The sequence below is a fragment of the Dermochelys coriacea genome, chromosome 9 (assembly GCF_009764565.3).
Source record: "Dermochelys coriacea isolate rDerCor1 chromosome 9, rDerCor1.pri.v4, whole genome shotgun sequence".
In the NCBI taxonomy this organism is placed as follows: Eukaryota; Metazoa; Chordata; order Testudines; family Dermochelyidae; genus Dermochelys; species Dermochelys coriacea.
Genome location: NC_050076.1, coordinates 65,796,142 through 65,820,499, shown reverse-complemented (window position 1 = coordinate 65,820,499; position 24,358 = coordinate 65,796,142). Strand labels below are relative to the sequence as shown.

Genomic DNA, 24,358 nt, shown 5'->3' with positions numbered 1-24,358 from the left:
TGTGGGATTTTTAAGCCTTACTTGTGCCCCATTTTTACCTTTGAAGTTAGGTCGAATCCGGGCGTCATATCCTGATGTTTTTCCCATGAGCTTGTCCAGGAAATCAGAGGGTGACATAGGCTGGCCAGAGCCTCTGGAAGTGGATTGAATCTCCTCCTTCCCTGAAACCAACCTGAAGGGGGAAAGGATGGAGGTTAGCAGGCTGGAATCCTCCCTCTTGGGCCAGGAATGCCTCAGCATCTGCCTCAGTGCTGTATGGAGGGCTGGGGAGCAGGAGTCTTCAAGGCCCTGCTGTGGTGGAGCTTGTAGAGCCAGAGACGTGCCTGGCACAGACAGGGCTCCGGGCTGAAGAAGCTTGCTGTCATCCTGGCTGGTATTGCCAAGGCACTGCTTTTGAGGAAGCTCACAACCTGCTAGCATGGTTATTGTCAATGTCAGGATTGGGCAGGAGTATTGTAAATATCGAGGAATTGGACAAGCAGCTGTTCTCCCTTGCGGTGTGTTCAAAATACTGTACGTAACCAGTGCTAAACAGTCACGTGCAGCTGGGGAATTGCACTGCCGGCGGCAGGGAGGTGTTCGCTCTTTGCTGGAGCTGTTTTTTTTTTCTCCTCTTACCTATAACAGTGTCTGGGCCTCTCTGTGAGGAGTGTCTGACCTGGGGGAGAGCAGCTGCAGCATATAGCCCTTGGTGCCAGGTGAAGCACAACCTTTGCAGCAGGCACAGAATAAGCCGTGGCCCTCTGCCCTGCCTGGCTTCATACACCACAGATGCCTTCCACTGGCGGCATCAGCTTGCTTACCTATGCGTGGGCCCAGGGTCCTGCTGGTCCATGCTTGTGGTCATCTTGTGTCAGGGTGGGTACCCCATTCTGTGTGCGCTGGCTCTGTGCATCTCACGTAAGTAGATGGAGTTGGCTCTTGGCCTGAGATCTTTAGGGCAGGGCCTGTCTCTTTGTTATGTATTTGTTCAGTGCTTCACACAACTGCTGTAATAATGCTTGCCTGAACACCAGACTGGGAGCCAGGCTTCTGGAGTTCTACTCTTTGGTCTGACATATACTCTCTGATCTCAGGGAAATCATTTAGAGTCTGGACTTAACATAATGAAAATTGATATAGATAAGTGCAGAGTACTGCACTTAGGAAGGAAAAATCAAATGCACAACTACAACCTGGGGAATAACTGGCTAGTGGGTGTACTGCTAAAAGAGGATCTGGGGATTATGATGGATCACAAATTGAATGAGAACCAACAGTGTGATGCTGTTAGGAAAAAGGCAAATGTCCTTTTGAGGTATACTAACAGGAGTATCGTGTCTGAGCCCCGGGCACTGGTGAGGCCTCAGCCAGAGTGCTGTGTCCAGTTCGGGGGACCGTGCTTTAGGAAAGATGTGGACAAATTAGAGTCCAGAGGAGAGCAATAAAAATGATAAAAGGTTAGAAAACCTGACCTATGACTATATGTTACAAAAACTGGGCACGTTTTGTCTTGAGAAAAGACTGAGGGGGGAGGGAGCCTGATAACAGCCTTCAAATGTGTTTAAGAGCTGTTCTGAAGAGGGTGTTGATCAATTGTTCATGTCCACTGAAAGTAGGACCTGAAGTAACTGGTTTAATCTGCAGCACGGAAGGCTTAGGTTAGATTCTAGGAAAGCCTTTCTGACTCTAAGGATAGTTGAGCAGTGGGATTGGTGTCCAAGGTGTACAATCCCCAGCATTGGAAGTATTTTAAGAACAAACTCCTGTCAGGGCTGGTCTAGGTTTACTTGGTCCTGCCTCAGCGCAGAGGGCTGGAGTTGATGATGTCTCCTGGTCTCTTCCAGCCCTATATGTCTGATTCTAGGATTTAACTTTTCTCTATGGGTGAAATCCAGCCTCCAGTGAAGTCAATGGCAAAACTCCCATTAACTTCAACCAGGACCAGAATGTCACCCTATGTCTCAGCTTTCCCATTAGTACGTATCCAGTATCTCTGCCATATTTACCTGCCTCCCAGGGCACAAGGATGGACTGGTTGACAATAAAGCATTAAGTGCTAGTAAAGCTTGACTGCCTCACTGTCTATGTAGGCATTGATGCCTTCTGTAATATGTGAGCACCTCCCCCAATGGCCATGTAGTTTGACACCAACAGGACCCCAGCTCTGTGACACTGGCTCTGCTGGAGTCATGTGCAGTGGGTCCTTTCACTCCCCCAGGGCCGTGAAATGCCTCCTAACCCTGCTGATAAGTGGTCAGGTGTGGGGACTCTTTGCTGCTTCTGGCTGGGCCTGGACCAGAGCAGGGAGAGGTGAGTTTCCCCCAATGCACAGATCATTTAGGGGGGGTGGTGCAGCAAAGGTGGGGGCGCTCTGTGTCCAGCCCACTTGCAGCAAAGGCTTAAAGTGACTAGGGGCTGAGGAAAGCAAGGAAGTAGGAGGGTGATGGATAGAGGTGTTGCCTCCTGTCTAGTTCTCGGTCAATCAGCTGTCAGGAGGTAAAGTCACTGATTAGAGGGATTGGCTCTGCTGCCGCTACTGTCAGTGCATTCGCCCTACAAAGGAGGTAGGGTTACAGACCAGCTGAGTCTGCCTGGCTGCTGGCGGAGCGGCTCCAGTGGTGGGCTGGGGGTGACTGGGTGGGTGTGAATGGAAGGATGAAGAGGCCGTGCCTGCATACAAATACACTGGGGTGGCAGCGGGGAGTTTACTGCCTTCCTGCTTTCTTCCCTTTCCTAATGATTGTCCCTTTGGAAATAGCAGCACCTCTCCACTCAAGGAAGGCCGATGTCTGGGGTTAAACTTTAGCTGGGATTCTCCATCCAATCTATCTGCCCCTTCAGCAGCCTTGCAAGATCCTGCTGCACATTCACCTGCCTGGGGAATGTCCTCTTTTGTGACGGGCCAGTAAAGTATCATTCCCTCCTCATCTCCCTCCTGGTGCAGCTGGGAGGCCAGATCCTCAAGGCTACTTAGGCTCTGAACTTCCACTGGTGTCCTGAACCCCCAGCACCAGGCATTCTGCTCCTAGACACTCCGACTATGTCTACAGTAGGAGCTAGGGGTGTGATTCCCCAGCTCGTGCTAGTGCTCATCACGCTAGCGTGCTAAAATTGTAATGTAGTCATGGAAGTACCGGCAGCAGTGAGTGGTGGGAGGGGCTAGCTGCCCTGAGGCAAACTGGCCTGAACCCTGTGGGTATGTACTTGGCCTGGCTGCCTTCACTGCTGCCCTTGCCATGGTGGCTACGCTACTATTTTTAGTGCGCCAGCTCGAGGAGGGCTAGTGTGTGAGCATGTCTCCTCGAATGAGGACTCGCACCCCCTAGCTCTGCTCCAGTTGTGGACATAGCCTCTGTTATAAACCACAGTGCCGGGCCCTCCCATCCCTGACACACAGTTAGTCAATGACCAGACATGTCACTAATGCAGAGTTCAGGTTGCCCAGAGGTGTCTTGGTTTTGTTTTGAGTTCTGTAAAATGCAAACTCTTGAGAACCAGGAAATGAAGAGTTAAGGTTCACCCCCACAGTACCTGAATTCTGTCCCCCTGGAGCTGGCCATAGTCACTGGGAATTATCTGTATGCAGTCTGCTCAGGGTAGCTGTACTGGATGGTGGAGGGATTGCTGGGAGCTGCTTGACAGAGCTGTGACTGTGATGTGAGGCAATCTGGGGACTGTATTCCTTAGGAGGGAGGGATATGATCTGGTGTTTAATTTGTGCCAGGGCTGAGCCCCGGCACCTCTGAGCTTGCTAGTTCATAGCCCCGGCACCTCTGGGCTTGCTGCATCAGTTATGAAAATAAAAAAATTGCTGGAGACCCGGCACCTCTTTCATTACAAATTAAGCACGGATGTGACCCCTCTCCCTGACCCCTGGGTGTGTGACTGTAGGGAAGAGGCTCATGTGTACTTGAGAAATTCAGTATTGCTAACTTCAGCACTGTGTTGTGTAGGCTGTGTCAGTAACAATCCCCCTGGCAAGGAGTTGGGTGGGAGATGAGGGTGGTCTGTAGGTCTACCGAAGGGTAAATGAAAGTGCAATTAGATGGCATTGTGTGCCTGATGGCAGAGGGCTGTAAAAGTTAGTAGATGTGGGGTTCTTTCTGTGGAGTAGGGGAAGTGTCTGAGTGGAGATCCACTGTAGGTACTGTAGCTTGTTTGCTACGGTGCAAAGGCAGAATGTGAATGAGTTAGCGGTGTATTGAGGCGAAGAGGGCCGAGTAAAGGTTGAGTGGACATGTACCTTAACTCTGCATTTTCTAGCTATCAGCTGTTTGAGTTTTGCTGAACTCGACATTTGGGAAGGGCAGCAGATACCACTGGACAACCATAAGTGCAGAATTCAGAAATCTGACATCAATGAATTTCCTAGGTTTGATTTTTATTTTAATGAAAGGGGATTTTTGTTTGTAGGAGTTAGTGATGGTGTATGCAGCTGCAGTGAGCATATAGGTTTGCAGCTGAGATGTTATTGTGGCTAGGTAAAGGATGGCTACATGATTTCTGAATGCTACTCCTGTACCTTTTGTTATAGTGGAATGGGGCTTATGGTCATACTTCAGGGTTTATAACTGAGTTTTGGGTGTAGGGGGGTAATACAAGGCATGGTTTGAGCCTCAGGTACGTGCAAAAACATTGGTAGAATCTGTGAACCTTGAGAGGCTTTTTGTGTGTGTTTGTTTTTGTTTCCCCCCCTGTATCTTGGGAAATGACCCCAAATTTAGAACACTAACCTTATCCTGCACCCCCAGGAGGCACAGCAAATGTCAATCCAATCCAGCTATTCATGCAGTTTTAGAGCATTTAGAAGAATCTACCTTTAAACAGAAAAATCTTTTCAGCCGTAACTGTAGTAGAGAAGCTGCTCTGTTATAATGTTGCATGAAATTAATCATCAGCAACTACTTTGCTACTGCAGATTGTCAGCACAGGGGAATCCTGAAAGGAGAACTTCTTAGCAAGGACACAGGGAGTTTGGAAGGAAGTGGCTCTACACATCCAGCTGCAGCACTGGAGGTTCAGAGAAGTGTGAAGTGGCCCCATCAGCTCCATAAGTTGTGCTCAGCTGAATGAGAACACTGCAGGGAGATGAACGAAGCCTGAGATGATGGCTCCAAAGCAGATTGTAGCAACCTACCACGTTTCGCCTTCAGATTTCTGCCCAGGGTGTATTCAGACTTATAGTGCTCTGGGGTAGCGCAGGTTCGGTGGCCACCGTGTGAAAGCTGGCTGTCTAGCAAGCCTGTGGGCTGTCTGTCTGCACATGTGCTGTGTATCCACTTGGCTTTTGAGTGTTAGGCTTAAGCCTATCTGGAGAGTAACTCTGCTGAATGATGCTGAATGATGAACATCATTCCCTGCAGGGTCAGTGGGTGCCATGCCCTAGCTGGGGTAAATATTGATCAACTGAGGGCATGATCAGAGACAAGACTTGAAACACCCCCCACCCTCGCAGGTGTGTGCAAAAAAAATGTTGCTTATCAGAATCAGGCATATCTTCATGTTGGTTTTCTTTTTGGGAAGAAGCTGTATCTCAGGAACATCTTGCTCAAATGATGCCAAATTTGGATCATGACCCTACTGTCTGCCCCCATGAGGCACGGCAAATGTCAAGGCAAACTGAGTAGGTATGGGGATTCTATAGCACGTCCTTTACCCAGAAAATGCTTCTCTACGTTAATTATAGAAGAGTTAGTGCCAGTGCTGGGCACTCAGCTTCCTTACACTGTTTTAAACCCCAGTACTGGTGCTTTGATCTCTGTCAATGCTTAGTATCTTCAATGATATTTCCCCTTCAGTGTTGTATGGTAGTTTCCTGCCTGATTAAGTGATGCTCACTGATTAAATGGGCCTGCAGGAGTGAAACAGCATAGGGGTAAACATTTACCTCAGGCACTGAAATCATAGGAGAATCTGACATGAATTATTTCCTGAACTGTTTCTATGGGTGACAAAGACTTATTCAAACTGATCTCAAAGGGTATATTTTTATGGATCTACATTTGCTTGTCAGTTTCTCTCCCTCCCTCAGTCTGTAATGATCATTGGAAGGAACAAAATAAGACATTGACTAAACACATTACAGGGCGTGCTGTAACACACAAGAAATGGCTTTAAAACTCTGGGCCTAAGGGAGCTGTGGCACTAGCTCTTAGCGATGCTACATCCTTGCTTGCGATCATGCCAGATCTAGGCACATGTGACGCTGCTACCCCTACTTGCAGCTACAAATTCTGTTTCCTAAGAGCAGTAAAATGCTGCATGCTGGTTCTCTGGGTAAAATAAAAGTCAATCAATCAGTCGCCTCATAGCACCGCCCAAGGCAAGTAGTAACCCCTGCCTGTGCTATAGTTGCCCAAAAAGACACAGCCTGGGCTAGAGTCACCCAGGAAAAACCTTGCCTATCAAGTTCTGTTGCTTAATTCCTATGTGCACCTGACAACATCTCTTTTCCTATTAGTTTGCAGTTGCATGAGCAGCTTGGGTGAGACCAAAAGGCTGGGAGAGAATCTGTGGGGAGTGGGACAGTCCAGTGATAGGAAACCCGCTGACTGCCAGAAACCAGCTCAGCAAAGAGTTAAGTCAGGCCTTTGCCGGACAGACCAGTGACCTGAGCCCTCACTTTAGAGGAGGATGAAAGATTCTCCCCCCTCCACACTGCAAGTGGAAGGATCGATCCATTAGTGCTGTTGCATGTGCACTAGGGAGCTGCAGGGAACAGCCATTGTCTCTGGAGCCAGCTACATGCCCATTCTACAAACACTGCTTAGCACCACATACTGTCCTGGAGACAAACGTCTGGTTTGCAGTCAATGAGCAATGGGCAGTGCCTTCCTCCCTCGGTCATAAACCTTAGTGCTGAGCATTCACCTCCCAGACCATTACATACCCCTGATGCTCGGTTATGGCGCTGGCTTTGTGCTTACCAGATCCTCAGGCCTAGGTTCCTAGCTGTCTCCAAGTTTCTCTCAGTGCATCAGTTGAGAGAAGAGGAAAAAGGTGACACAAAGTTTGCTGCAACTTGTACTGAACTCTCCATGACGCAAGAGGCCGTGTCCTGTCCATCCCCTTCCCCCCTCACCATAACATCTGAAACATATAGGCAACTTAGCCATGCTTCCTTTCCTTGCCATTCCCACTACACCATGGACTGGGAAGGGGTGGTGTGTCCCAGTCACCTGGGAGTGTCCTTTATGAAAGAGGAATTCCAGGGTAGGCCCCTGTGTTGTTTTTGCAGCTACCTTGTGCCAACAGATCTGTCATGGGGGAGGGGGGGCCTTTGGTTACAACCCCCCTGTTTGGCAGTCGCTTCCCAGCCCACCCTGTCCTACTTCTCATGTCTCTCCCTGTGCACTCAGAGCTTTGAATCGCTCCCTCCCTGCCTAGGGTGACCAGATGTCCCAATTTTATGGGGACAGTCCCGATATTTGGGGCTTTTTCTTATAGAGCTGCCAATTACCCCCCACCCCTGTCCCAATTTTTCACACTTGCTATCTGGTCATTCTATCCCTGTCCTGCAGTGTGGCCTATTCTCTTTAGAGCCCTGTCTGGGCCCCGGGGAGCAGGGATGTTGGAACAATTTGTATAGTGGGAGTGCTGAGAGCCATTGAACCAAACTGTAAACCCTCTACATGATGGAAACCACTTCAAGCCAGGGTGTGTGCAGCACCCCCAGGACCCCTAGCTCCAGCACCTGTTCCCTGGGATGGTTTCTTGAGCCACTCAGCATCACCTTGGATCCTTCCCCTCATGGGTTGCTGCCAGAGGGTTTAGTGGAGCACGCAGCCCCAGGTTGGGTTGGGGGCATAGGGCACAGGAGAGTTAGCAGGAGCCTGGTGGGGTCTGGAATTGCTGGCTGCAGCCCCAGTTCCCTTCTGTGTCTCTGGCTAATGGCACTTGTGGGAGAATAGCTGGGTGCTGAGAGCAAACCCGAGGCCAGGGCTGGAAGGCAGGCTGGGCTCAGACTCCCTGTGCCCCGAGGCCGGCAGGTCTCCCTGTTACAGGGAAGGCTCAGAGGACAGGGAAACCACCACCCTGCGGGCACCATCCTTGCCCGACACCCGGTTACAGCCCCAGTGCTGCCCGCTAACACCGGGCAGTCAAAGCCCGGGGCAGGGCGATCCTTAGGGGGATGCTCAGTTATGAGTCTCTCCAGCCTCCCTGTGGTCCCCAGGCAGCCTCGCCCAGCCCTCCCCAGGGCCTCTAGGCGGTGTCTGGTGTCTGTCCCGCGGGCAGCGGAGCGGCTCCGGCTCCTGTCCTGCACCGTGTGGACAGAGCTTCTCAGTGCTGCGCTGGAGACTCGCCCTGCGTCTCCCTGGCAGTGCCCTGCCCCCGCCCCGCCGCCCGAGCTCACCCTTCCTTGCACCCAGCGGGGTTCTTTTAAAGGCAGATCCCCCACCCCGCCTGCCTACAGAACCTCCTTTATCCCTTGTCTGCGAGGGGGCTGGGACCAGGCACCGCTTCCACCGCCACTGTACAGCGCCATGCGCCCCTTGTCCCCGCTGGCCAAAGGCTAGTGGGTCGGTACCGTTAGGAGCCCCAGCGGGAGACCGAGTGGCGTGGCCCCCAGACCCCAGCACCCTGGAGAGGGCTAAGTGCCACAGCCAGCTGCATCCCCACGCTCCTCTCCTTACCCGGGGCTACACCGGGCAATTCCTATCCTCGGTGGTATTTGCAGGTACGGACCCCCCGTCCCCAAGTCAGACCACCAAACCTGCTGGTCCTCGAGGCTCGTGCATGTTCCCCTGCGCTGCCCGCGACCCTGCTCCTCACCTGGGCGGGATGTGCTCTTGCAAAAGGCAGAAGACGAAGAAGGAGACGGTGCCTAGGGCGAGAGTTTTCATTCCTCGGCCAAGCTGAACCCCCCTTCCCTGGGTGCGAAGAGTAGCTGCTAGGGGACGCAGGGAGCCCGAGACGGAGAGCGCACCCCCTCTGCCTCATCACAGACATGTCCTCCCCCTCCTCCTGCTTCCCCCCCACCCCCTGCCTCGCTGCTAGCGCCTGGAAGTCTTCCCCTGAACCCAAAGCTGCCAGTCCAGGGCTCCTAGCAGGCTGCGCTGGGGGGGAGTGGGGGGACGAGGGGGGGGGCTGTGGGCAGCGGTCGCTCTCCGGAGCCTGGAGACTCTCGGTGGGCAGGTTGAGAGGAGACCCCCCCCGTCCTTATTGTGGGAGCAGGGGTAGAAAGGCGCAGCCCCCAGCCACGGGGAGCAGGGTGCAGAGCAGCTCAGCTGTGCTGGGGAGGCGCTCTGGGGGGAGCCGGGGGTCCGATCCAGCCGGCAGCTGTTTGATCCGGGGGGCTCCCACCTAGCAGCTTCCCTCTGGCTGAGCCGGAGTCCTACCGCAAGTGCCAACGCCGCTCGCTCGCCCAGTTTGGAGAAAGCCAGGGCGGAGGAGCTGGGCGTCTTCCCGCTGCCGGCGAGGCCAGTCCCGCAAGTGCTTTAAGCAGCCCTCGCTGTAGCCTAGCTCTGAAGCGCTTTGCTGCCGGGGCAGGATCTCTGCCCGCTCTCCGCCTTGAGCTGTGGGCTCGGCCTCCCTCCTCTAGCCCTCTTTCTGGGAGTGCTCCATGGAGAACTGCACAATGCAAGGCTGGCCCCACACCCAAGGCAGCTGATGACATCAATCTAACTCCCACCCCCCCCCGGTCCAGCCTGTGCTGGACTAGAGCCGCTGTGCTCTACCGCAGAGCCCCTGGGACACAGGACTTTCACCTGCAGCCCCCTTCTCCTTCCCTTTCAGTTCCTTCCCCCCTTCCCTGCCTCGGATATCCTGGCACTTTCCTGTCATCAGCATTTTCCTTCGGTCTCCCTAGTAAGGCCAGCCCAGGAGCATGGTTTGGCCTTGGAGGGAATGATTGCCTTCTGGCTACAGCACAAGACAGGCTGTCAGATAATCTAGGGTCAGATCCTGCTCTCAGTGACACCACATATGCCCCAGATCTCTGCCGGAGAATTTGGTCCTTGGCTTCTGGTCCTAACCTTTTATATGACTTTGGGCAAGTCACTTCACCTCTGTGCTGCTGTTTCCTTGGTTTGCCCAGTTCTCATTGTTTAGTTATTTCATTAAAGTTCCACTGGGAATTCTAGACACCACAGAAAATCCACTCTGGTCCTGGATAAATGAAACCCAAGGTCAGGCAGGGCCTGATCCAAAGCCCACTGAAGTCAGTGGAAATATTGCCAGGGTCCTGACTGGGAATTGGCTCCAATCCATAAAGCCTTTTAGCATCTTCCCTTTCAAATGGCACAATTTCCATCCCATGAGTCCAGATGGTCACAGATTTCAAAAGCATGGTGCTGTGTCTGGATTGGCTTCTCTTTCTTAAAAAAGCCAAATCAGGGATTTTGAAAGCTCCCTGCTGAGTTTTGGGTTTTTTTAATGAGAAAAAATGAGCGATAGATGCCAAAAATGTAGATCTTTGTCTATAGTTTCCTGTGAGGTTTTTTTTTCCAGTGAAAAGGGGAGAAGTGTAGTCCATTGGCAAGGATCACTTGACTCAGAGGCAGGCTGCTTGGCTTCTAGTCCCATTGTATCCACTGACTTGACATCTATCCTGGGCAAGTCTCCTATAATTGTTTGCATTATAGAAGTGCTAAGAAGCCCCACCATACTAGATGCTGCACAAACACTTAGTAAAATACAGTTCCTGCCCCCGAGAGTTTACAGTCTAAATATACATGGCAGACAAAGAGTAGGGGAAAGGAAGTAGTATTATCCCCATTTTACAGACTGGGAAACTGAGGCACAAAGAGAGGAACATGATTTGCCCAAGGTTGCACAGGAATCCTGGGACGGAGACAAGCACTGTACCCAGCTCTGTGGACTCAAAGTCCAATGTCTTACCAGCAAGGGCCATGGGAATTAAAAGGGAACTCTAACAACCACCGAAATGCTGTTGGGGCTTTTGGAGGTTAGGAGATAGGCTGGAAGTGCTACAAACCCTGCCCCTGCTCCAGTGAGTATCCTTGGGACTTAATCAGGCCGGGCATAGCATCCAGCATGGATGATCTTCTTGGACAGTAAAAATGAGCTGCTCTCCACCAGGGCAGCTGCTCCCCAATTGTCCCTGACTCCTAACTTTTAGCCCTTTCCTTGTAAACAGTAAACAACACCCCGTGCACAGCCCAGCTGTGCAATTGAAGCTCCTAGCATTCTGCAGACAAAAAGCACCTGGAACAGCCAGGGCCCTGCCTTTCTCCCTGTAGTCCTCAGGCCCAACCGGGGTGTGGAGGGCTGAACAAGCAATGTTCTGGCCCCGGGGAGGGAGACAGCTTGCTGCTACTCAAGAACTCACAGTGGCCAGTGCTCTGAATGGAGCTGTATTCCTTAGTAACAAAATTCTCCAGGAATAGCCCCAAGCCCTGGCAGTATCCCTCTAGTGAACTGCAGGGTTTGGGATCCTTGCTGTACTGTTGTAGTTTTGTGCAGAATGGGAGCCATCCTTTCTTGGAGACAGCCTTATTTTAAAAAAAATACTGAAGCAATCGCCAGCAAGTCCCATCCCCTGTAATAACACTATTGCAAATGGGCAGAATTCCGGACTCTCACGGTAGGATATTTGTCATATTCTTTTAATAAGGGGAGAGTCAACACAACATGAGGATGAAAGGTGCTGATAGGGCAGGAGGAAGAGAGCATCACACCTCAGGGTGTGCACAAGGCGGGGCAAGCAGGGGCCCATCCCTCCCATAATCGGCAGGGGCACAGAACTCCTCTGGCCCCAGGGCTGTGGGGGGCACAGAACATGCCCCTCCAAAAGCCATCAATTTTTTATTCCTGCACAGGCCTCTGTCACCCCTACCAAAAAAAATCCTCATGGGGCCAGATCCTTAGCCCGTGCAAACCAGCCTAGCACCACTGTTTTCAACAAAGTTGTGCCCATTTAAACCAGCTCAGGGTCTGCCCTCCTTTGTTAGGCTGGACATTTTTTTGGCTTCACCCATTTTTTTTTGGAGTATATCTCTTTAATCCAGGCAGGTAAATGTAGTGAGTGCCCAGCTAACACGGTTTAAAGTGGCTGAATGATGAAAACCAGGATTTCTGGAGGAAAGGTTGGCAGGACACTTAAACTGTGCTGCCGAGTGAACCATTGCTTCACAATCAATGTGGTGGTGGTGGTATTATGGCAGGGAGGAGGTGGTTGGATATGATCTCAATATATGGCTGCAAATAGTTCCCTAGAAACCTCCCCTTAGCCCTCAACCCTGCTCTGTGGTCCCCGGCTGCTGGGGGCCTGGCCCTATGCACCTCTCAGGTTTATTTAAAAGGACGGGTACATTTTTTATGCAAGCAGTGATTCCAGAGAGACCCTGAGGGTAGAGCCACTCTGTGCTGGCAGTGTGTTTATTTCACCTGGGGGAAATTACAGGGAGTTTAGCTGATTTCATAGAGCCGCTCAGTCCTGTTACTGAATGTGCTAACAGGGAGGGCAAAGCCTCTGGTGTGTCTCTGAGGAGCAGGATGTCTCCTTCTGCTGTGATTTTCCTTGCAGGTAATTTTCTCTATTCAAGGTGATCCGGTTCTCCCAGCCAGGCTGCGGAATAGGATTTAGGGCCAGCTTTCACACTGGAACTAGGCTTCAGCACTTGGACAGCGCTCAGTGCCCAACAGCTGTGCGGCCCTCCAAGGGATTTCCACGCTTGTGTGCTTGGGGGTCAAGAGACTCAGCTCCCAGGAGGGATTAAACGCATGGCAGGAGTGGCCTCTTACTGAGCACTTAGGGGCAGGTTTTTGAAGGTATCTAGCTGCCTAACTCCCTCAGTGCACTAGGGCAAATGCTACTCTTTGTATGGGGATGGCACGCAGTACCCCAGTCAGGAGCTGGGCCTTGCTGGGCGAGGGGCTGAATGACCTCTGGTTGCAGATCCCGCATCCTGTTTCTTCCCCCTTCCCAACCTGGCTGGAAGCAGTTTGGCCATAGTGTGGTCAGACTCACACTGTTTTCCACACCCACTGCAGGAAGCTTGCTGGGTGCCCTTGCTTTTTGAAATAGGTTAACTGATCACAGTAGCAGCCAAACCACTTTCCAGCCCAGCTGAGGGGAAGACACCCATTCTCAGCCACAAGTCATTTTTGTAGGGAGAGAGGATTTAGGTGCTAGATATAGGTTGCAAATGCTCAGCCTGAGTGATCGGCTTCAGGACTTAGGTATTGTGCGGGTTGGGCCGGGTGTCCGAACAGGCTTTTCTGAGCTCAGAGGCAGAATTAATTTGAAGGGGAAACACTGGCTCTTGCTAGGGTGGGATGATACCAGTTTTACATTGATATAACACCTTAGATCCAGGGGGATCCTGAAGAGCCAGCTCATTGAATAAACTATACCAAAACCTTTACTAAGGAAGAACTCCCACAGGCTGCAATGGATGGAGGACAGAGTAAAAGTTAGGCAAATTAAGAGACCCTTATATCTCTCCATCTAACTTTTCCGTAAGGGGGGTCAGCCATGCCAGTTACAGACCAAGACAGAAATTGAGAGAGCTCTGAGGTGGGGGAGTTCTGGTGTGGGATGCTGAATAGACAGGGAGCTCAGCCCCAGGCCATCTCTACTTCAGGGTATTGTTGTTATGTATGTTTCCTGCTCTTTTCAGAACATGCTGCTGCTAGCAATGTTTCCATATTGCCTCTGAGCAGAATGCACAGGAGACAGGTATCATGTACATTTCAGATTGGAAATACACTTCGTGGGTGCATTTTGTTTTCTCCTCTGACATGAATTCTCATTGGCCATCCTGCTATTTTCAGGTTGCAAACTGCTTTTGGTATCTAGTATTAAGAACAATTCCCTGACTCTCTCAAAGGAAGCAACATGTATATGTCACTATTGCCCTCCACTGGGTGGAATGGGAACTGCTCTGATGTGTGTCATAGGCCCTATATTGCTACTAGCTAATGGAGATTCTCCTGTAGTTCAAGTGCTTGTCGAGAAGGATGTGCTGACTTCTGTTCCTGCTGCTGCTATGAAGTTCTACATGTGCAGAATAGTGAGAAGCATGAAGTTCTAGATGATCACAGATTTGTAATGGCTTTTAAACAAGCTGTCTAAGGTGTAAATGTTAGTCCCAACCAGAAGGGGGAAGAATTCCAGTACCAGATCCCAGCTTTGCTCTGTGCCCGCACATGCACACACACTTTGGGGAATGTTGTGATTCAGCCCTTGTCCTATAATAGATTTAACTGGATGGCTGAATCCACAGACTCTTTGAACTTTGGGGATTCTGATCTGATTCCAAATTCACATTTACACGTAGGGCTCCATCTCTAAAATAAATGGTGTTGAAGTGTCAGGCAAGGACAGCCCCAGAGTTAAGCCATGCCCACCACTGAAGTGCAGCCACCTCTGGGGCTTGGATGCACATGGCTGGATCAAAAGGGTTGGAGTGGGAGGGGTAGGTGCTTTGAGAATTGCAAAGGATGACAGCAGCACGCAGTGAGAATTTCAAATGGCTTCAATTAGAGTGTTCCCAGCCTGAGGGAGCTGAGCTTAGAGAGGAGAGAATGTAAGAGCAATTTACAATGCAGCTCTTTCAGATGGCTCAGGCTGTGGAGGAAGTTCACAGAGCCCCTTATTCTAAGTCACATGGCACCAGACTGCATTTGGAATGGCCCCAGAGAGGGCAAAATGATGAGGCAAACCACAGACGGGGTAATGGCTATGCCATTAATCAGTGGCAGAGACAGATGCTTCAGGAGAGTGTTGGCTTATTTTAATTAAATGTCAGAGTCGCAGGCATGGGACAATTTCCTTCATCGGGGAGTCTAACAACCAATCCCACAACTCTCTTCTCTGTACCCACCCAGCCCCCTTTTACAGGGTCACTCCGAGCAGGTGAACCCATTGCCCCTGTGCTAAATGATTTGGAGTCCATCCTGGGATAACAAGTAGCTGCAGTGCTCCTAAGAGCCAGCTGTGGCACACACTGCATTGGCCAGATGCTGCTACCCTTCAGGGGTGTTCCTGCTGAATCCAATGGCCAGTTTCGCAGAATCCCCTATTCAGGATCTGAGTCAAAACCCATGGAAATCAATGAGGGTCTTTCCACGGACTTCAATGAATTTTGCATCAGGTGCTCAGTAAAAGAGATGCTAAAGCTCAGTCTCTTTCATTCAGGCTCAGATTAACATTAGAGATGGGGCCAGAACCAGACTTCTGGGGCTGAACTTTGGGGTGTCCCAAATCCAGACTCAAATCCCAGTTATGCAGCAGGAGCCCATCTCTAATTAGGACTCACAGAGGCAATTGCTGAAAAGATTGTGGTTCCAGAGCACCAGCTACCTGAGGGGTCAAATCCCCCCCAGCAATAATTCACGCTGCATGTGAATCCTTATTGAAACAATAGTAACCAATTGCAAGGGCATTGCCGTGCAATGACAGGTGAGAGTTGGTTGGGGACTTGGTTTAGTTCTTTGCAATGTATAATGGAGGCTCAGAAGATCTTGTTTTTGGAAGGGCTGTATTTCACATTAGAAGCATGTAGACTTTCCTGTCCATAGTATGTATATGGCTCTTGTTACCATAGGAGCTGAGCACCTCACAATAGTTAACATATTTACCCATACCACATCCCTGTGGCATCAGGAAGAACCATTATTCCCATTTTACAGATGGGGAACTGAGGCTTACCCGGACAGAGCAGAGAACTGAACCTGGGTCACTCATCTGCTAGGTTAGTGCCCTAATCACTAGACCTCTCTGTTCTCTCTGTTTTATTGGAGGACTGAGACTTTATCACCAGAAACAAGAGCTGGAAACCTGTGTCAGTGAGAGGAGGAAGGATTCTGAGGCAGTGTTTAAAATGCTATTTTGAGTGGATCTGGTTAATTATTTTAACCCAAACTCCTAATGAACCATTAGGAGGAAAAAGAAAAGGAGTACTTGTGGCACCTTAGAGACTAACAAATTTATTAGAGCATAAGCTTTCGTGAGCTACAGCTCACTTCATCGGATGCGATGAAGTGAGCTGTAGCTCACGAAAGCTTATGCTCTAATAAATTTGTTAGTTTCTAAGGTGCCACAAGTACTCCTTTTCTTTTTGCGAATACAGACTAACACGGCTGCTACTCTGAAACCTGTCATTAGGAGGAAAGAACCTCTTTGTGAAAGGTTCAGTGCCTTCACTCTACCCCAAGGCTATGAAAGCTCCCTCTGCTGTTTCGTAGTCCTCATGGGACTTCTCCTCCAAAACTGGAAAAAAACCAACTTGATATTATGCATATTTCTAAGGAAAACCAACAGATTTACATCACAGAAGAGGAAAAAAGGGCATAGGTCCCCAATTATTTCCCTTCCCCTGTCATTCATGACAGGCTGGAAGGGTGGTGGGCTTCAGCCACTTAGCCACTCGGGCTGATCTCTAACTACCTAACTCTGCCTTGCTGACAGTCTCTAATAAATCATGACATTATTTTAAAAAGGAAAGAGGAAAAAGGGGTTTGTGTCAACAAGTCCCAAGCTGAACATCATGCTGCCATGGATACGATGACCTCATTACAGCTCTTGGTCAGGATGCTGCTCAGACTTGTTTGGGTTTACACCTGCATTACCCCACTGACCTGATTTACACCACCGGAGGAACAGAACAGGCCCAGGCTTTTCTGAGCCACAGAAGACTGGCCTAGTAGCCAGTGGCAAAGGAGGACTTTATTCTTACTGTTCCGTTAGGTTTGTAATTATCCTTCAGGACTGCTGCAGTGTGATGTAAAACACAGGCCTGAATGCCCTGTGTCTCCCAACAGATCCCAGCTTAAAAGCAGTAAAAGAAACCTTTGCCCTTCTCTAGTGCCTCTCAACAGAGGATCTGGTGCACTTTACAGACATCTGTAAGTCTCACAACATCTTCCAGACTCTCCCCATAGTGAAGGGGGATACTTTTAGCTTCATTTTACAAGTGGGGAAACTGAGGCAGAGAGGTGAAATGACACTCCAAGGTCACACAGTGAGTCGGTGGCAGAGTCTGGGGTAGAATCCAGGAGTCTGATTCTCCTTTGTTTTGCTTCTTGTGGTCATTTACACATGTCCTCTTGTGGGCAGTGTAGTGGTATCACGGTGGGAGCATTTTATGCCCTCACTACACTCACTTTGCCCAAGTGTAAATGCATAATACTGTACAAGTTAGGGGAAGCTCAAGCTCGGTGTCTCCCCTGTGCTCACACTGTAGCACACTAATGCAGCCTTAAGCACAGAGCCATTTGCTGTCTTTTCTCACCCCATGCAAGGGAATCCCTGGGTTAGATAATAGCAAGTGCCTTCCCAGTAAGCACACATCTGAGCAATTCAGTCGGGTCACGGGTGTAAAATTAATGTTGCAGAAAAAGAAGTCTTAGAGGCTGTTTGTGGGTTTGTTTGTTTGTTTCTCTTTCCCTTTGCTCTCTGCATGTGCTGTGCTGGGGCGTTTATTTCTTATTTATTTTCCTGGTTTCTCAGAATTGTGCTGGTCTCTGTGTTTTCTCTGAACAAACAGCACAGATATGCTGCGTGCACCTTAACGTACCAGCATGGGTAATAATAAATAATCCTAGTGTAACATATTGATGAGTAAGTGCTTACATATAGAGTAATTGCTACTTTGCTTCCTAGAGGATCTGAGGATCTTGCAGTGCTTTGCACACATTCATTAATGAATTGGGCCTTGCAATGTCACTGTGAAGTTGGTATCATCCCCCATTTTACAGATGGGGAAACCGAGGCACAGCATGATTAAATGACTTTGTTCAGGATCACACAGAGAGACGGTGGAAGAGCCAGAAGTAGAATCCAGGAGTCCTGACTCCTAATCTGATCAATAAACCACCAACCCATCTCTTCTTGAGAAGGAATGGTCCATCACTTATTATTAAACATGCGTGCAGTACAGTTATATAATCTCAAATATGCATAACTTTTAAACCTAAAAATTCCTCTTTCAATGTATTGCTTAAAATCTTATCCTGTCCCCCCAACTCTCATTACAGCTCTTTAGCAACACTGAGATTTCACAGACATGGAAGATGAAGCCTTGAACTTTCTCACAGGTACAAGAAAAGAGACCTTTGGCTAAAAAGGCAAGGCCTCCAATTATTTTAGATTAGTCCATCCAGTTATATTTAGCCAGGAGCCAGATACACTATGTAAAATTCAGCAGTCTTCCCACAACATTAGCCTAATAATGCCATTTACCAAGAACATCATTCCCTGACGCCCAGTCCTAGCTTAGCCACGCTGCTCTACCAATGGGTCTCTGGGTTGGCTCATCCCACAAGATGCTGGTAGTCAGAGGCATTTATTCTCCACGTTAATTCACTCTGGCCTTCCTCCTCATCCTCTTGCTCCACAAGCAGGCCCAGATATTGATTATTTCTTCTTCTCTGTATTACAGTAGAATTCAGAGACCGCAGTCAAGGTTAGGGCACCGTTGAGCTAGGTGCGGTGCTCAAAAGTGGCTAGTGATTTTGGGTGCCCAGCCGGAGACACCTTGCCAGAATCTAGTTTTCGGAAGGAGGATGCGGTGATGGGGTGTCCACACCACACAAGGCATGGAGTGGCTAACGGGGCCAATTAACTGCCCAGGCTGAATCTGGGGAAGGAGACAGGGAGCAGGGATTTAATTAGAAGAGGCTCATCTGGGCAGAAACAGCCAGAGCCTATATAAGCCAGGAAGCTGGCAGCAGAGGAGGTGGCAGAGAAGGAGTCTGTAGTCACACCCTGGGAGAAGGGAGGGAAGTCTGGGGCTAGAGGCAAGTAGCCTACAGTTACTCTCTGGCAAATACAGACAAGGGGGAGAGCCAGAGAGAGAGGCAAGGCTCAGGGGAAAAGCAGCAAGGTATGGGGTAAGTCAAACCTTTCCTGCTGATGAGAGGACCCCTGAGCCGGGACCTGAAGTAGAGGGTGGGCCTGGGTCCCCCTGCCAGCCACTGGAGGAGTGGCATGGTCAGAGCAGTAAAGAGAAGACTGCCATTTTGAATAGAGGGAATTGGATATACTCCCCTGGAAAGAAAATGGTGGTGATCTGGCTGGAGGGCCAAGTCACAAAGAGGAAGCCCCTTGAGTGGCAGATGGCGAGAGGATGACAGGAGAGATGCTGCCGGAGGAGGGCACAACCCCTAGTCAGAGCTGATCCCCAGAATGGCCAGGAGGAGGTGCCACTAGCGGTGGGTGCACCCCATGACAGATGCTTGGACTTTCTGAAGAACCAGCCCCTTTCAATGTCTCAGTCAATGGGCCTATCAAGGTGAGCTCTAGGACAGTCACAAGAGCCCAGAGATTTTTGTGGAGACTGCGGGCCAGACACAGGAGCTTCTCTGGATTGGAAGAGATTGTTGTATCTCCTTGCCCAGCAGAGCTGGAGGCTGGGGATTTCAAGTGCCCTGTTTATCTACTTAGTTATGATATCTTCTGAGACAGCCTCTCAGGGACCATGGCTGCATCTCTGCCATTGTTTCACTCCAGCTGTGGAGCGCTAACCTATCACACTGGGTTTGTTTTTTCCCCCCAAACCCAAACAAGTGTGACTTTCTTGCTCTTCAGTTTGCTGCTGGGGAATGTTCCTGGCTGGGAAAGCAGTGTTGGGAAACGGGAGGAGAGTCTGCATGGTTGCTGGGACATTAAACACAACTGAGGGAAATAAAATGAACAGCTACATTGAAACGAATTAAAAGCAGAAAATTCTGTGAAAGGGAGAATTTGCCAGGCGCCGAGTGCCATGGCAGGGCCACCAACCTTTTTATTACTTCAAACTGCTCAGCTGTGTGTCATGAGCTCTACACTGCTAGCAGCTACTAGAGATCCTCCTATAGAGGTGGTAGAAGCTGGGGCAGGAGCATGTGAGTTCTGTCCCCTCTGCTGTGATGAGATCTTAAGTGGAGAAGTCATGTAGCAAGCACAATGATGATGGCAAAGTCCTAGGAGATGCTGTCTCTCTCTCTCACACACACTCTGTCCTTCCTTGGCTTTTGCTCTGAGGTCTCTGTTTTCTTTCTGAAGAAGGCAGGGGTTCTAGATGGCGGGGGAGTGGGTGAGAATGTCACACCCCGACGGCCCCCTCCCTCAAGGAGACCCCTGGGAAGGCAGATCAGCATTGTATATTGCTAACGCTGTTGCTTGCATTGAAAAGCATTTTGGGGAGGGTCAGAGGTGTATGAGTGGGGAGTGGAAGTTTCCTTTGCAGATACGAGAGGCTGAGGGTGGGGAGAGAAAGAAGCAGAGAATGAGTTAATTCAACACTGCAGCTAGCAAACTCAGTCCGAAGATAAGAAGCTGATTCCAGTCCAAGGCCAGCTATTACCTGCCAAGACAGAAAAGTGGGAAGTCCAACCGCCCCCTGACCAGCCGTGAGAAAGGAAAGTTGTTAAACAAAATGCAGGGGCTGGGAAAAGGAGCAAAATGGCAAAGGCCAGCCAGGAACAAACAGAACTGTCTCACGGCCCTGAAACCAGGTGTTTTGGGAAAGGGAAAGAGACCACAAAAAGACGGTTTGGATAGCACAAAGAGGACCAGGAACAGAGGTCGTGGAATGGAAAACCCACAAAGGAGCCCAGGACTTAAAACCCTCCTAAGAGCTGGATCAACTCGGAGAGCACAGCAGATCTTTGGACGGCCTGGGCCCAGGACAGCACTCCTGTCCACCTTCCCCCCACATCCCCCCACTTCTTCTGATGTTACACTCAGACTTGGCCAGTCTGGGTTGTGCGTGTGTGAGTATGAAATTATGGATTAGGGCTTGGGGCATTAATGCTTTCTTTCTTCCCCTGAGTGACGTGGGAGTGTTCCCAACACTCTCTGCTGTTATTTTATTATTTTATTAATAAAGCTTTAAAATTTAAACACTTTGTGTGCCTTGTCATCTCCTCCCCAAAAAGATCCTGTGGCCCCAGCCTGATCAACTGTGGCCCCAGGCAGATTGGTAGCAAAAATCTGTCACAAGAACACCCTCCTCTTCCCTGTTGCTCACTGGGAGGGATCCCAGCTAGATGGGAGGGGAAAGCTGCTCTGGAGAAGGCTGGGAAACACTGACATAAGGCAAATATAGTCAATCAAATACTGGGGCAGACCCTGCTGAAAAGCTGCGATGGGCATGATCGTTCAAGGGCAAGGAGGACCAGCTGAGAGGAAGCACTGTCTATTTGTGAGAGCATGGGACTGGGAGTTTGGACTCCAGGATTCTTTTCCCAGCTCTTCCACTGACTTGAGGGGTGACCCTCGGCAATTCTCTTCACTTCTCTGTGCCTTGTTTAACAGCTGGGGATAAAGTTACTTCCCTGCTTGGCAGGAAGGTTTGAGATTTAATTCACGTCTGTGACAGTGTGTTGAGGGGGGTTATGGCAGTACTACGTGTCTCATGTGTGTAGATAGCTGTGTGCAAGGATGGGTGGGTAGGAGCGGGAGCAGGCCTATTCGTGGGAGGGAGGAAGGGTGTAGACCCTGGTAAGTGTATATGTGTGTACCCAAGTACATGTGTGAGTGTGTGTGCGGGTGAGCGGGTGTCTAGGTGTGTAGGTGCAAGTGTGAGATGCATATGGAGGCACATGAATGTGGGTGGTGCATGGGTGTCTGTGGGGGGGGTACTGGGGGGAGTGTAAGCGAGTCTTCCCGGGGACAGGAGTGTCACTCTACAGAGCAATGAGCACGTGTGCTAGCCTGGGCATTGGCACACACTGCTCCTAAGCCCAAGGCATCCGTTTCTGATCCTAGCCAGCTCCACCAGCTGCAAAACACCTCGGGCAGCACTTGTCTTTAGTCCTGTGCCTCCCTCCCTCTGGGAACCCAAGGGCTCCTAGCCAGTGTGAGCTACCTGGCCTGGGATCTGGAGCCTACCCATGAAGGCTCCAGTTCCTGAGCCACACCTAGAGATGCTGTCTGGGAAGCTTTTTTATCCTGCAGCCTACAATGGTGAATCAAGTGTTTACTTCTAAGAGGGGTGTGTTAACCTGCAGTAAGCCCAGGCCCTCCCCTCCCACTGCTCTCCTTTGGCTGGCATATCTGCCTCGCAGAGCGGGTACTAACTGCCCTCAGGTCCTCAGCCAGCAGGACTCTTCCTGGAAGTTGTGGAGACACATCCCTGCCCATCTCATGCAGATAGTGCTGGGCATCGCTGGGATGCGCAGGTCAGCCTGGAGAGGAGATTGCAAGGTGAAAGGAAACTTTTGTCAAAACTGCATTAAATGTCTCTCTCCAATTCTGTGGCTCTTTTCCAGGGCTAAAAATATCCTGCTGTTTATATGGGAGCAAGGCATGAGCCGTATGCAGGCACTGGGAAGCAGAGCTGCTTATACTAGCTTGTTGCCCCGCTGAGGGGAGGAGGGTCTGAGAGGGGAACCAAACCTGGGCAGGATCCAAGCGAGAGCTCAAGTCTCGGACACCCTCCCCGTACTACAGCCAGGCTCTTTGCTACTGAGCAGTTCTGCTCTGCCTGGCTGCCTCTCCCTCTGTCCTGCAGCTCCCCTCTGTTCCCGGGAGGTCTTTGGTGGGCCCTGACACACTGCTCCCCATCCTGGTGAGGACCCCACTCCCTGCAGAGGTATGGCTGAGCCTGGATCCCTGACATCACACACCAGGGCTGTTTCAGACACTGCTGACAAACCTGCTGCTGTGGGGGGCCCTGGTTCTGGGTGCCCCATCCTTCCAGTGGCAGGTGGAGATGCTGGGGTGATGTTTATTGCTCATACTCCAGTACCATGTGGGGTGATATGAGCTTCTTGGTGCTGACAGAGGCCTGGGTGGTAGCTTGAGTCCACCCAGGGAATTGGGGCATCTCTCCTATTTTTCACAGCCCTGGGGCGCCTCCCAGATTCCCCCTCCTCCCCACACCTTCCTCCTGTTTAGCAGGAAATCTCCACGTGCCATTCCCCTAACTCGCCACACAAGCAAGTTCTAGTTCTGGACACATCCCCTCTTCCACCCACCCTGGCCTTTTGGGCCTGAATTCCCCTGTAGCTGGCATGGCATAGGAGTCTGGGGCATATTGAGTGGATACCAGGACCATTCTGACATGGGAGCATCTTCTCTCCCCTTTGCCCAGTTACAGATGATTCCACCGGGTACAAGGCGATGGAGAACCAGGGGCCCCGGTGCCTTCCTCTGGTGTGATGCGCCATGTGGAAAGCCCTAGTGGTTTGGTCCTATGCCATGCCCCCCTTCCCTTCTGGTGTAAGGACAGTCTCACCCTGTGCTTTTAATGAGAGCGGTTTGTCATGCCTAGGCTGCGGGATGAATAATTCAGCGATGGAAACCCATGCAATGTTATTCTTTCAGCAAAAAGTCCACAGACTGTGAGGATAAGCAGCGAACAACTGCATCTCATTAGGGGAGGGAGAGAGACAGCGAGTGCACGTCGCAGCACCAGCAGCATTCAAAGGGAGCCTCTTAAAGCCCCTTCTCCAGTTGGGAATCCGAAGCCCCCGTCACCACCTCTGCTGGTGCAAATCCCCAGTAACCCTTCGCCTATTGCTTTGTCCAGAGGGGATCTTTTATAATTGATGCCTTTTATTCTCGATAACCCTGTTTTAATTTGCTGATTGCTGCAGTATGTTCGCTTTCGGTTGCGGGCTTTTAAAAGATTAAGAGCAGGAAGGGTGTTGGGGGCTCACTTTGGGCGCCTTATTTTCGATGAGCGGAATGCCAGGAACAAAAAAGCAAACCCCCCTCGGGAAGTGATTTTCCCGGTTTGCACAGCCCTTGGCCCTACACCTGCTGTACTGGAGCACCAGGTTTTGCCCAAAGAGCTGCTGCCCTGCTGGAGGAAACTCCCAGGCAGAGGTGGATCCAGCCCCATCTCACATGTCGGTTCCTGATTCTCCTGGATAATTACCAGAGCTCTCCAGGCCCTGGCCCCACCCACCTAACCTGGCACACCCAAAGCTCCTGCTGAATCCAGTTTAGGCTTCAGGGTGGGGAGGAATGCAGGATTAGTCTCTGTTTTTTTAACTGTGGACTTTCTCCCACTCCCCCTCCCTGCCACATGCTAAATACGAACCCCGGAGCTAGCAATGACAGAGAGGACCTCTAGGACCTGCAAAGGCCATGGCCAAGGGAGACTAGACTGGTGGGATTCACGCTGCATGGGATAGGCCTAGATTTTACAGAAGCCTGTGAATTCTCTTGTGGACTGAGATCACTAGTTAGGGAGACTGGGGGAAGAGAGACTGATTGAGGGAGAGGGCTCCCCTTCCTCAAAGACTAACCTTGGTGCTCTCCACCTCAAAATCCTAAATCCTACAGTAACAGGTTGTCTAAGCACCTAGTGTGAGATCATGCTAAATAAATAATCAGAGAGAGGATGTTGCTAGACTCCTAGGGATCTAGTGGACAGAGAGGGGGTGGATCAGATCAAGAGTGTGTCTCACTCTGCTCTCCCTAGTTGGTGTGTGAGTTGCTGAGTGGACCCCACAGAAGAGAGAGTCTCCAAACGGT

General features: G+C 50.6%; 1 protein-coding gene across 2 annotated transcripts in view; it reads right to left on the bottom strand.

Moving 5' to 3' along the window:
* LOC119861171 (glycine receptor subunit alpha-4) overlaps positions 1-9,845 on the bottom strand; it is a 44,536-nt gene extending 34,691 nt beyond the window's left edge. Inside the window, exons 1-2 of one of the 2 annotated variants that reach the window (XM_038415848.2) lie at positions 8,755-9,845; positions 39-172 (exon numbers count right to left, since the gene is read on the bottom strand). In XM_038415848.2, coding sequence (XP_038271776.1) covers positions 39-172; positions 8,755-8,825 — 205 coding nt within the window. In that variant the 5' untranslated portion in view covers positions 8,826-9,845. The remainder of the gene's footprint in view (positions 1-38; positions 173-8,754) is intronic. The other variant, XM_043492534.1, reaches the window with a different exon arrangement.
* Positions 9,846-24,358: the final 14,513 nt, after the last annotated feature.